The sequence below is a fragment of the Physella acuta genome, unplaced genomic scaffold (genome assembly GCF_028476545.2).
Source record: "Physella acuta isolate Inbredline_101_S28 unplaced genomic scaffold, ASM2847654v3 ptg000064l, whole genome shotgun sequence".
NCBI classification, from domain to species: Eukaryota; Metazoa; Mollusca; class Gastropoda; family Physidae; genus Physella; species Physella acuta.
The window spans coordinates 486,265-499,014 of NW_026731584.1; the positions used below are offsets into that span (position 1 = coordinate 486,265).

General features: G+C 33.9%; 1 protein-coding gene across 1 annotated transcript; it reads left to right on the plus strand.

Moving 5' to 3' along the window:
* The first annotated feature begins 3,999 nt into the window (after positions 1-3,999).
* Positions 4,000-4,978, plus strand: LOC131951158 (protein CLN8-like). The gene has a single exon (XM_059313463.1). It carries the CDS (start codon positions 4,006-4,008, stop codon positions 4,894-4,896), a length of 891 nt encoding a protein of 296 aa, XP_059169446.1. The 5' UTR covers positions 4,000-4,005; the 3' UTR covers positions 4,897-4,978.
* Positions 4,979-12,750: the final 7,772 nt, after the last annotated feature.

Below are 12,750 nucleotides of genomic sequence, written 5' to 3' on the forward strand. Positions count from 1 at the left end.
AAATAGATATTTTCAATTAAAATCCCATTATAAATTTCAGCAATTCATTTGATAAATTTGTAACAAATAAAATAATAATAATTAATATAATTGTTGAACATACATTATGAACATAATGGTGGTTTACCAGATAAAACAGTCCAGCAAATAGTTAAACGTGACTGTACAAATGTTATTAATCTGCTGGTCTGTACAGCTAGTGTGTACTAGAGAGGACAGGATATCTGCTATGTGTACGTCTATTTTTTAGAGTGTTCACTTTTTTAACCAGGTTTTCCTTATACAGCACGAAAGTGACATCACAGGATAGACATCCTTTATAATATATTACCGTGCATTTACAAAACAACTTAATGCACTTACTTTATTGCAGTGGCGTAGGCAGGGGGGGTTAGGGGGGTGTCAACCCCCCCATAGACCCCTCGGTATATATATATATATAAAGTATGAGGGGGGTGCAAATCGAAAGTTTAAGTCGAATGTGAGTCACCAGGGAGTGGTTGTGTGTGTTGTGTGCTTAAGTAGACACGACACGATCTGGAAAATTTAAAATAAGACAGTTGTGATATAAATTATTCTAATATTTGAATTAGAATTATTAGTTTCAAAATTTATTTTTATTTATCTAAGAATGTTGAAGACGGAGTGGTCTGGCGGTAGAGAGCTGGACTGCTAACCCGTAAGTCTAGTTCGAATCCGGGTTCAAGTCAGTAGACCGTCCCTGAGTCCACCCAACTCTGATGGGTACCCTACTCACGTTAGGGAAAGTAAAGGCGGCTGGGCATAGTGCTGACCACACTATCTCTTCATATGCCGAGGTCACAGACACAAGTGAAAAGTGAAATCTACTTCACTTGCCTCATAGACCGTCAGGTTTGAAAGGGGAAACCCAGTAGCGTAGCGAGGGGGGGGGGGGGGGGGGCGGGGGGGGGCATATGTCCCCGGGCGCCGAGCTTAGGGGGCGCCAAAATGGGTTGGAAAAATAAACTGAAAGGTTGAAGGGGGGTGCTAATTGAAAGTTTGAGGGGGGGGGTGCAAATCAAAATCTCGAGGGGGTGCAAATCAAAACTTTGAGAGGGGGGGGGGTGCAAATCGAAATCTCGACGGGGGGTGCAAATCGAAAAGTTTGTCCCCGGGCGCCGGGAAGGGTCGCTACGCCTCTGGGGAAACCGTACTTCTTTTTACTTTCACGCATATTTAATAATGTAGTTGACCACACAAACAATACGTAGAAGCAATGTGTATTTTTAAACAATACATGTTAATTTAAGTTAATTAGAATTCAGTTCCCTAAGGAATAAGTATTGAGGGGAAAAACGTTTTCCGAGTAGCCACTTCGAAATTAAAAACGCATCTTCTCCAGATAGGCTGTTTTGACTGCTGGGAACTATTGTACACCGCCATTGTTTACTTTCAGTAGGGTGGAACAATTTAACAACACTGAGGAGTTTGTTTTTTACAACTTGCTTTAATTTAATTATTGTAATTTTATTAATTTATCTGATTCAGACTCAAAATGTCGAGTTTAGTCTCAGTGTAGTCTGAGTGTAGGTAAACTAGAGGTTAGTAAGGTGAATAGGTGAGCCTAACCCTTGATTTAAAATTAAATTTTATTAGTAGGTAGTAGGTGGTAGGCTGGTACCACTGGTTACGGTAGGCATAGCTCAGCTAGTACTGACTAGTAGTACTAGTAGCTAGCTTAGCTAGGCCTAAAAAACAGTTTAGTAAAGTTTAGTTAGGCTAAACTTTAGTAAACTACTAACTAATCTAATCTATCATTTTAAAAGTTTTAGAGGTAGGCCTACGTAAAATCGCCAGCGACTAGTATTATAGTAATGTGAAAAACAGGTGACTCCTTAAATTTTACGAAGTGACTACGCGTCTCGCAAAGCGTGACCCCTAAAGAATATACTACCCGTCTCGCAGGTTTGATTTGCCATCTTCAATGTAAAAATGCTTACTTTTAATTCTGTTATCACATTCGCTGTGGTTGAGTCAACAGTGTGCCAGCAGTAGTCTGAAGTTCATAGACCCTGAGTTCAGAGTTCGAACCCGGGGTTAGCTCGGCCGGTACTCGTTTATTTTTTTTACATTTATTTTTTTTCATATTGAAAATATGACGTAGACTATGATTTTATTTTTTTAAATAAAATTTCCAAACATGGTCACTGTCGTGATTGCTTGCCTTACGTTTACTATCCCATGAGTGGAAAATCCCACCACGGCCCACGGTCGGCGAGGTCACTGTGAGTTCAGCAGGCCTAAAGCATACGTCATAGACGTTCACACGAGATCGTCTGTCTTTACCTCTCTCTTCCTCCCACCCCCCCCCCTCCTCCCCCTCAATTGAATTTTTTTTAAGTTCACGTAGGATAAATAATATAGACTTAGGACTTAGATCTACTACCACGCATGCTAGATAGCTAGGCCTAAAGGTTAAAGGACAGTTTGATTTAGCTAGGTTGCTGACTAGATCTATCATCTGACCCATCTGACCTCACAAACTTTCCTTGACACTACAACACTGTACTGTTTTTTTTACAAGTACTAGACTCTTAGGTGTTGAAATAATATAGAGATCTAAATAGACTTAAGCTCGATTTTGGATTTAGATCTATGTCAATATTAAATTGTTACTACGAAAAAAAAATCGGGCAGTCCTGATGTCTGTTTTTTTTAGATCGCGTGCCACCTAAGGTAAAGATTAAGCGTAACGCGGAGCGAACTGCGCAAAGACGGCCTTACGCGTAACGCGGAGCAAACCGCGCAAATGCGGCCTAAATTTTAATAATTATTTCACATTTTGATGAGGATTTATGTTTTGAACAATTCAAAATTTTTTCCTTGTTTCATTTATGTAGATTCTAGATTCTACCTGTTTTTAAACAATGGAATTAAAACTTTTCAGTAATAAATGAAGACTAGTCATTTTTCCAACAGATGCAACCATGCTCATACTACAGCAGCCATCTTGTTTATTTTTTTTTTATTGTAAACTTATAGTGCGAGATTCAGGGGAAGCCACTCTAACTTATAGATGACTGCTTTTTATATAGCAAATCCGGCTCGCAAACACTGCTGTTTAAAGTTAATTTCTTGCCTATATTGATATATTTATTATTTAGCCATTGATTTAGGTTTATTTTTCATTTCATTTATCTATAATATTTTACACAAATACTTCTATTAAAGCTTGATAATGAGGTAACTTTTTTCATACATTACTAGCCGTGGGCGATTTTACGTACCTAAAACGATAGATTACCTTTTATTAATCTAACCGATCTAAAATAAAAATATTAAAAACAAGATTAATGGCGCCTAAGTCCTAAGCTAACCAACACCTGGCCTAGATAGGCCTATAATTTAAATGTATGCCATATATGCATACATGTATGTGCACAAGATTTAATCACTACAGACTTAACTGTAAGGATACTTATCTATAGTTTTTTAATAATACAGTTGTATGTAGCATTGTTTTCTCTATAGTTGGCATGTTTACGACATGGTGTCACCTCCACCCTCTTGTCATAATTGTCAATTTGTACTTTAAAGACTAGGCCTATTTAACTTTAATTAATATGTAATGGAACTGGCAAAAAACATTGTTCTTCTGAACATTTTGCAATTTTTTTGCCATGGTGTCACCCCCCTAAATGGTGTCACCCTGTGTGGTCCGCACCCCCTGCTCTACCCTCGCTACGCCTCTGCATATAATACGGGCTATGGGTAAAAGGAAAAATTAGACATTCATTAGAAGGCTTGACTTTACTCAAGCCCTAACCCAAACATAAGTATAAAAGTTAGAGTTAGCTTGAATGATAGGATTTTGTTCAGGGGATAATTGACCTGTGTAGAAAAGACTAGTTGTCTTGCTTCTTGTTATTAACCATACTTGTATGAATTTTAAGATAATAATGTCAATGGCTAATTTAACAATGAATACCATTTAACATGTTTTAAATTCTTTGAAATAACATTCTATTCATCAGCTTAACCAAGATGGCTCCAAACATCTCCATAGGACAGCAGAAGCTAGTTATCTTAGAGGAAGAGGAAATTCTCCAGTATGTCCACCCATCGCTTCTAAAAGTGGACTATGCAAGCAGAAAAGTGCAGGGTGTTATTATTATTGGAACATTTATCATTGTTTTGGCCCTCTTTTTTGGGTCCATGTTGTTCTGCAATATGTTCTCAGCCTTTCGCTCGCTAGTGTCCAAACAAAAAGTGTTTATGAGCCTGGCCATAGTGCGGGCTGTGTACGGTGTGTTTTGTATCGTAATAGGATGTTATTTTATTTTTAAAACAACATCTCTGGATAGGGATATTGTGTTTGGGAAGAATGCTACCAGCACTGTTGCTATGTGTGTGACTGTAGGGTTTTTTTTGTTTGAGCTTTCCGCTGTGGTTTTGTCCGACCTGGTGTATAAAACATTTTCCAAAATGTTGATAATGCATCACAGCTTAGCTCTTATTGCCTTCACCCTAGCTGTAGTTTACGAATCAAATTATGCTATTGGCTGTAAAGGTTTGATTCTTGAAATGAGCACCCCATTTTCATGTATATGCTACTTACTTCTTAAAGCGGGTATGGAAAGCAGTAAACTATGGACTATAAATCAGTGTGTCCTCATACACACCTTCCACCTTCGGAGCGTGGTTGAGTGCCACCTATGGTACGTCGGTTACCAAAACTGGACGGAAATCTATGCCCGTATGCCCCTCCCTATTTTTGTGATGATGTACACTAACCTGACCCTGGCTACCTTTATCATGACCCCGTACTGGGGCTACAGAAAAACGCAGCAGCTCTTCAACCCCGTAGATTGGAACTTTCAGGAATCCAGAAACACCGACAGCATCTCAAATGGCAGTGTTAAGAAAGATGACTGAATCATTTTCTTCAACTCACAAACCTCCATACACATCTGATTGTGAATAAATCTATTCCATATGCATTATAAATACTCAGTTGAAAAAGTAACTTTTACTTATGTTTCTAAATTTATTTATTTTTTTTTAACCAAAAAAAACTTGTTTTGCAATTTATTTATTTCAATATGTTATCAAATAAGAATGTGGTTTTATATAATGATGGATGAGTGTCTGAGTTATCAAGGTAATTGTGATTTACTAATTAGCAATATTCATGCAATCAAAATTACTTTTTAAGCAATACATTAATAAATTATAAGTTGTAACAAATTAAGCAAATATTTATTTTGCTAAATATTTTTATTATAATTTTTAAAGCTATTATAAATTATTCTTGTAATACTCATAATTTGAATCTCATTATGGAAAACTTATTATTAGGACTTTTATTCATTTGTTTTATTATTTTTTGTCAAATTGTTAATGCACAATAATGACTTAACACTATAGCTACTGATATCCTCAGTTAAATAATCTGGTACATTTTTAGTGTATATATGTGTATATTACTAACTTTGTAAATTTGTTAATTAGCTCATATTTTATTAGGTAGTTGAATGTTAATGAAAAAGTGCAATCAGTGTTCACAATAAAATCTCTTTTATTTTTTTCAAACTAGTTTAAATTTGAAATATTTACAAAATCTGCCAACTGAAAATATTTTGGGTATTTTCTTTCAATTATCTTTTAAGAATCAAACATTGTAACTTGTTGTATTTAGTTTTTGTTGCAATCTATAAAATTTTGCTAATCAAAATATGTCATTATTTTTTTAAATATATTCAACATTTTAAATGCAATGGCGACATATGTTTTAGAATTGACACTGCATTATAATTGTATACAAATTATAACTGTACACAATTATGTGTGTCCTTAACCAATTTTTTTTTAATGTAAAAAAGGGAGTGGTTCAAAATAGTTTGTGTACATTTGTTTCATAATCTTTTTAATGTGTGAATTACGATGCATTGAGATAATAATTCATGACATGTATGATTGATGGGTAAGTGTAGGAGTAAAGACTTCATGAATCGTTTCATCAGTAACGGGTAGAAGGGAATACTCCAGTGTCTTGTATTTTTTGTGGGTGTGGGGTATGAGTTTATGACTGTGTGTGGTGTACAGTATTGGATTCACTCTTTGTAACAAGTTATCAAACTTTATAATGTGTAGCAATGTGGCAGTGGGGATTAAATGTATTAGCCATTTTTTAGAACTAACCTTTAAATAAGTAATTAATTAAGTTATTAAATAAGCTATTAAGTAAGTAATTAAAACTTTTTTTTTTATATCTAACAGTTTTGAGTTGTTTAGGATACATGGAAGATCTAAATGTGAACACGGTAATTTTGTTACATAAAAACATGATTTTATTGATATATGTCTGAGCATTGATAATCAGAATTATGTCAGGGTATTATAAATGATAATGTAAGGGTAATAAATAAACATTCATGACAACATATTAGATGATTTTAAGTATATATTTTTACACCTACACATATTTCTATACATACACTTATATCTAAACATATACCTAATCTATCCCTTACATATCCTTGAAATAAATCCCACCGAATCTCCTGCTTGTCACAGACCTTCAGAAAACTGACCTCATCTTTTCCAAGAATATGATGCTAATAATGGACTCTAAAAAATACACCTTTTCAAATTAACATACCCCTAACTTTTAATTTTTTAATTTAACACAAGCTAAATGCATATTAAATTTACAACACTTGACTAAAGTTTTGACCTACATTAACACTTAATTCAACTCAAATTCCAATCTACCCTTAGCTGTTATGCACATTCAATCGAATAATTAAAGTATATTACAAATACACAAAGCGATAAAATTGCCACAAATTACCTTCCTAAGTTTTTAACTCAACTAATAAATTAAATATATTTTTAAACAAATCGAAATTTAAGAACACTTACATAATATCATTTTATAATATCAATCTAAACTAAGTATCAAACCTATATAAAATGAACTTAACCCTACCATAACAATAAAAAACCAAATATGATGTATGGTAACACCAACCCAATTGAATTGATCTATCTCATCAAATCATATTAAACTCCATTACCAATGACCTAATAATAATAGGCAATATTGTACCGAGTGAACTCTGACAACTTATCAACATTCAGAAAGGATGTACATACAGGTATTATAAAAGTTGTATCTAATGCTAGGCCATTTTATTAAAAAATCTACCCAAAATATATCAATGAACAATCTTTTAAAAAGAAGTGTAAATGTTCTATTTTTAGTGACCAGGTGACTGGTATAATCCAGTAATAAAACAGATAGTGTTAGTTACCTCACAAGTTAAAGACAGTAACAAATACTATGGAAGTTTCTGCTGTCTTTACCTTGTGAGGTAACTAACTGTTTTATTACTAGTTGAATTAACCTCACTGCAGCTACCATTTGTATTTATCTTAGCAAGTTTAGTTTTTCCAATAGAGTGTGTAATAAGATGGGATTATCTGTGTGTGAGTGCTCGTGCTGGTGACAATCTGAAAGAGCTCAAGAGGTCAGGATGAATTAGGTGATTTAACTGCCATTAGAAGTCATAGGAAACCCCATCAAAATTAGAGAACAACATCAATCATACTTCAAATAACATATAGTGTTTAAGTTATAGATGTGTGTGTGTGGGGTAGTTAGTTCTTGATTTTGATTCGAATTACCTATGAAAAATTTTTTAAGTAGGCGAGACAACTTAGTAAAATTTATTCAATAATATATTTTACTTGTTATGTCCCCTTGACTGCAAATTTAATTTTAGAAGTCCAAGTTTCAAGTATGTCAACGTGTTTCTCATTCAAACTTTACTGGAGATAAAATGTCCTTAAGTAGTATGAATTAAATAAGTGAAGTAAACATCGACTATTAAATTGTCTGTTTATAGGGTTAGGTTCCGAAAAGTTTTTATAATTAATAAGCCTTTTTTGTATTTTTAGGGTAAATATTTGCATTCAGCAAGGGCTGTTCCGAAAATATGGTTGTCATGGCAACGGGAACATCCTTTTAAAAAAAAAAAAAATATATTGATCACAAAAAATCGATACTTCTTTTTATAAATATTTTAGGGTAAGAAAAAAGATACTAGAAATACTTTACTAAAATTCCTAAAATCGGGTATTCTGAAAAACCATGCAATTGTACAGTTTACCAATTATATATATATATATATATATATATATATATATATATATATATATATATATATATATATATATATATATATATATATATATATATATATATATATATATATATACATATATATATATATATATATATATATATATATATATACATATATATATATATATATATATATACATATATATATATATATATATATATATATATATATATATATATATATATATATATATATATATATATATATTTGTGTGTGTGTGGAGAACTTGATACGGACTTATGTATATATACATATATATATATACTGCTATCTTTACTGTTTAAAACGAATTGCAATGTTGGTATCAATATGCCGTCCTACCGTATTAATAAGATATAAACTTTAAATTGTGGTTTAAAAAAAAACTACACTTATATATCGCTTTCCTATAATCAGACTGTTCCAACTTCCAATAATACGCTTTGAATGTTCGTGGTACTTCAACTTTTAAAAAAAATTATTGATAGATTGTGTGTTCACTAAGTCAAACGCTCACTAAAGAAATGTACTTCTTATAGATATGATTGATAACATAAATACGGTGTGTGGTATTTCTCATAGCGAGGTCGGGTGTCATCCGGTGCGGCACTTAATGGTGTCATCCCCCAGAGGCGTAGCGACCCTTCCCGGGGACAAACTTTCAAATTTTCGATTCGCATCCCCCCCCCCCCGCTCAAGTTTTTCTCTATAAATTTTGCTATTTTTCGCCTTGGTGTCACCACCCCCCCCCCCCCCTAAATGGTGTCACCTGGTGCGGTCCGCACCCCCCCCCCCTCGCTACACCTCTGCTCATAGATATGATTCATAACATAAATACGAGGTACGTCACTTTGGAGTTAGAAAAATTTGGCGCAACGGCAGTAACATTTCTGTTTCAACTGCTGATTTTGTACTGGATACCTTAATTTTTAAAAATTTCTTCCACGTGAGTTTACACTACGCATATACGCGTACTTTCTGTAACTCAACAGACTCTATAGGTGTATCTTGCCGAATTGATATTCTGTACTGAACGACGCAGGTTTCTAAATCTCTTGCGTACACCAATTGCTTGATATGAAAAAATGAAAACGTGTTTTGAGAGGTTTTTTCTGTAACACTATTTTCAAATCTTTACACTTCTCCTTCTGAACTTGTTTCATCTCAACTTTAAAATGTGTTCGAAATTTTAACACCTGAAACTTCGATGATCACAAGAGGAGTTTACATCTAAAAAAAAATTCTACAACGATATGCATGATATCCTTTGTGTGCACACAACCAGAGTTTCTTCCAGGCAGAGCACCTCCCCCCTAGAAGAAAGTCTACAGCCCCCCCACCCCCACCCCCCCCCCCATCCCGAACGAAATGGATTTTATATAGAAAAAATATACTTTTAACAGTCCCATTCTCCCCCCCCCCCCCCCCCGCCCCGGAATGTTTTGTCTGCCACCTCCCCCCCCCAAAAAAAAACTTCAAGTGCCCCCCCCCCCCACACACACACACCGTATAAAATGTCTGGAAGAAACATTGCACGCAACTGTGCTATACGTCTCAATTTGAATAGCTTCATGCTGTCCTTTTTACAAGCATCACATTAAAGTAGAGGACATTATAACATTCATTATGTGTGGAGCGCATAAATATAAACATAAAAAAAATAATCTTTCTATGTTTGGCCTATTTAAAAAACAAATTTCGAATAGTATCTTTAAAAAAAAACACTGACTAAATCATTACAACTTGTGCTAGCAATCCCTTCATGCCAAATGAAACAATATCATTACTTTATACTCGTCTCAGAAGCTGCTAAGTTAAACTGCAAATTTAGGTTGGTAGTAACTAAAAAAACCTAATTTTGGACTGAACAACTTGAATTCTTGTACAAACTAACATTTTCCAAACAGTTTCGTCCTCAATAAATTACTTATCTAAGTCTCTCTCCTGCTATTTAATAGTTATTTTTAAATGTTTGTCTTTTTCTATCTGCTAAGTTTCCTCTGATGTATATCTTTAAAGCTACATACTTCATATTGATCTTCTTACGTACAAACAAATATAATGTATCATTCAATTGAGTATAGGATATGTTTGTGTACAACAGAGGCGTAGTGACCCCTCCCGACGCCAGGGGACAAACTTTCAATTTGGCTCCACCCCCCCCCCCCCCAATGCAAAAATGCAGGGGTTCGGCGGAGTTGTATACACAACCGTCTCGCATGATTGACGATCGGATTTTGTCAGTGCTGACGATAGAACTATTGAGAAGTGTTCGGTGCATGAAACAGGTGGGGTTTAGTGCATGAAACAGGTGGGGCTCGATACTTCAAAAAAGGTGAAGAATCACTGATTCAAAGTTTCCATTCTCCCCACCTGGAAATTGTATGTACACGCCCCCCACCCTCAATATTTCGAGAACAGAATGTCTGAAAGAAACCCTAGAAGTGGCGTCGTCATACACCCGCGCCTCGTATTGTTGGACTTCATTGAAATAGGAAACATCAAAGGGAATAGTTTTAAAACCTTGTTATTCAGGTTTACGCGAGATTAACATTGATGGAACATATGAGATATACCGTATTTAAACCAACCATATGAATTGTATTTAAATAGCCGCTGCCTTCTCTGTAGTAGTAACAATGGTATCACGTGTAAAATCTTTAGGTATTATGTGCCGCATGTTAAGAACTAATTAATTGACTATGGTACATGTGAAGCCATGTGGATATATAGCATTGGACGAGCATTGGACGAGCATTGGACGAGCATTGGACGAGCATTGGACGAGCATTGGACGAGCATTGGACGAGCAATGGACGAGTATTAGACGAGCATTGGACGAGCATTGGACGAGCATTGGACGAGTATTGGACGAGTATTGATCAGATCAAAACTTGTTCACCTTGCATGATGAGATGGGGTGGTCGGAGAGTAAAGCGAACGATTTCTACCCCGAAACTCTCCAGTTAGTATCCCGACAATGTAGAAGTTCTATTAGTCGACCTTCGAGAGTATAGTGTTGACCACACTATCCGTTTATAAGCCGATGTCACAGAAATAGGTGAACTCTACTGTATCTTCCCCATGTACCGCCATGTTTGAAAAGGGTGGATTTTTATTTGAGATGCATTAGAGTAATATTTGAACTGCCTTAAATCTCACTGGAATTATCGGTGACCAAATTTTCTTTCAACTATGTTTATGTGCTTTGATATATTCCCGTTGCACGTATCAATTTTTCTATATTAACCATTGACAGAGATGTTTTCTAATTCATTAATAGGTCAGCTATTTTTAGTCTGAGCAACATTGCTCTGGTTAAAAAAAGACTTGCGCATATATTTGAATTAGAAATTACAGGAACAGATATTATTTCAGTTTATACATTATAAATGTCTAAGTTTATGTATTTATTTATTTATTTACATTTTATTTATTTATTCGTTTATTTTTTTATTATTTAATAATTTATTAATTTATTCGTTTATTAATTTTTTAATTTATTCATTTGTTCATTTGTTCATTTGTTTCTTGTATTCATGTATTCATGTATTCATGTATTCATGTATTCATGTATTCATGTATTCATGTATTCGTTTATTCATTTATTCCTTTATTTGTTTATTCTTTTATTCGTTTATTCGTTTATTCGTTTATTCGTTTATTCGTTTATTCGTTTATTCGTTTATTCGTTTATTCGTTTATTCGTTTATTCATTTATTCATTTATTCATTTATTCATTTATTCATTTATTCATTTATTCATTTATTCATTTATTCATTTATTCATTTATTCATTTATTCATTTATTCATTCTTTCGTTTACGTTTATTCTTTATTCGTTTATTTATTCGTTTGTCCATTTATTCGTATATTCGTTTATTTGTTTATTCATTTATTCGTTTATTCCTTTATTCGTTTATTCGTTTATTCCTTTATTCATTTATTTTTATATGCCTTAAGTCGGTTAATTTTAAAAGTTCAAGTAGCAATACCCTCCAACTTTGCTGAATGTAAATCAATCTGAAGGTAGTGTTTGTTAACTTTACTGTTACTAATTTTTAAAAAAATCTCGCCCAACTGGTTATAACAGGCCTAGTACGACCTTCACCTTGGGAGCGTCATGTTTATATTTAAACCCCATAGATAACCAAGCATTAAGATCCATACATTACCGTGGTTGGTAGACCCACCATTGCCCATTGTGATAGGCACTAGGACTTGCTCAGAAAAAAAAGACACATGAGCGACTATTAAATATTTTTTCTTGTTTGATTTGATCAAAGTGTGAACTAAGAATTGTAATAGAAAATAGACTATTGCAATAATTTCGAATTAACTGATTTGTACGAGGCTTATTGATGTATGTAAGAGATTCTAATTTAACTGATTTTAAGGAATACTATTGTTTTATAATAATTATTTTGGTTACAATTATAGATGTGTTATTTTTTTATTCCTTAAATTTTAAATTCTGTCTTGGCGTTTTGGTGCGATTAAGAGATTCGAATTATCCAGTTGTATTTTCTCCACCAAAAATTGTTCTGATTGACATTAGCGTATTTCAAAAGTTTGAGGATTATAACGAAGATTTTAATCTC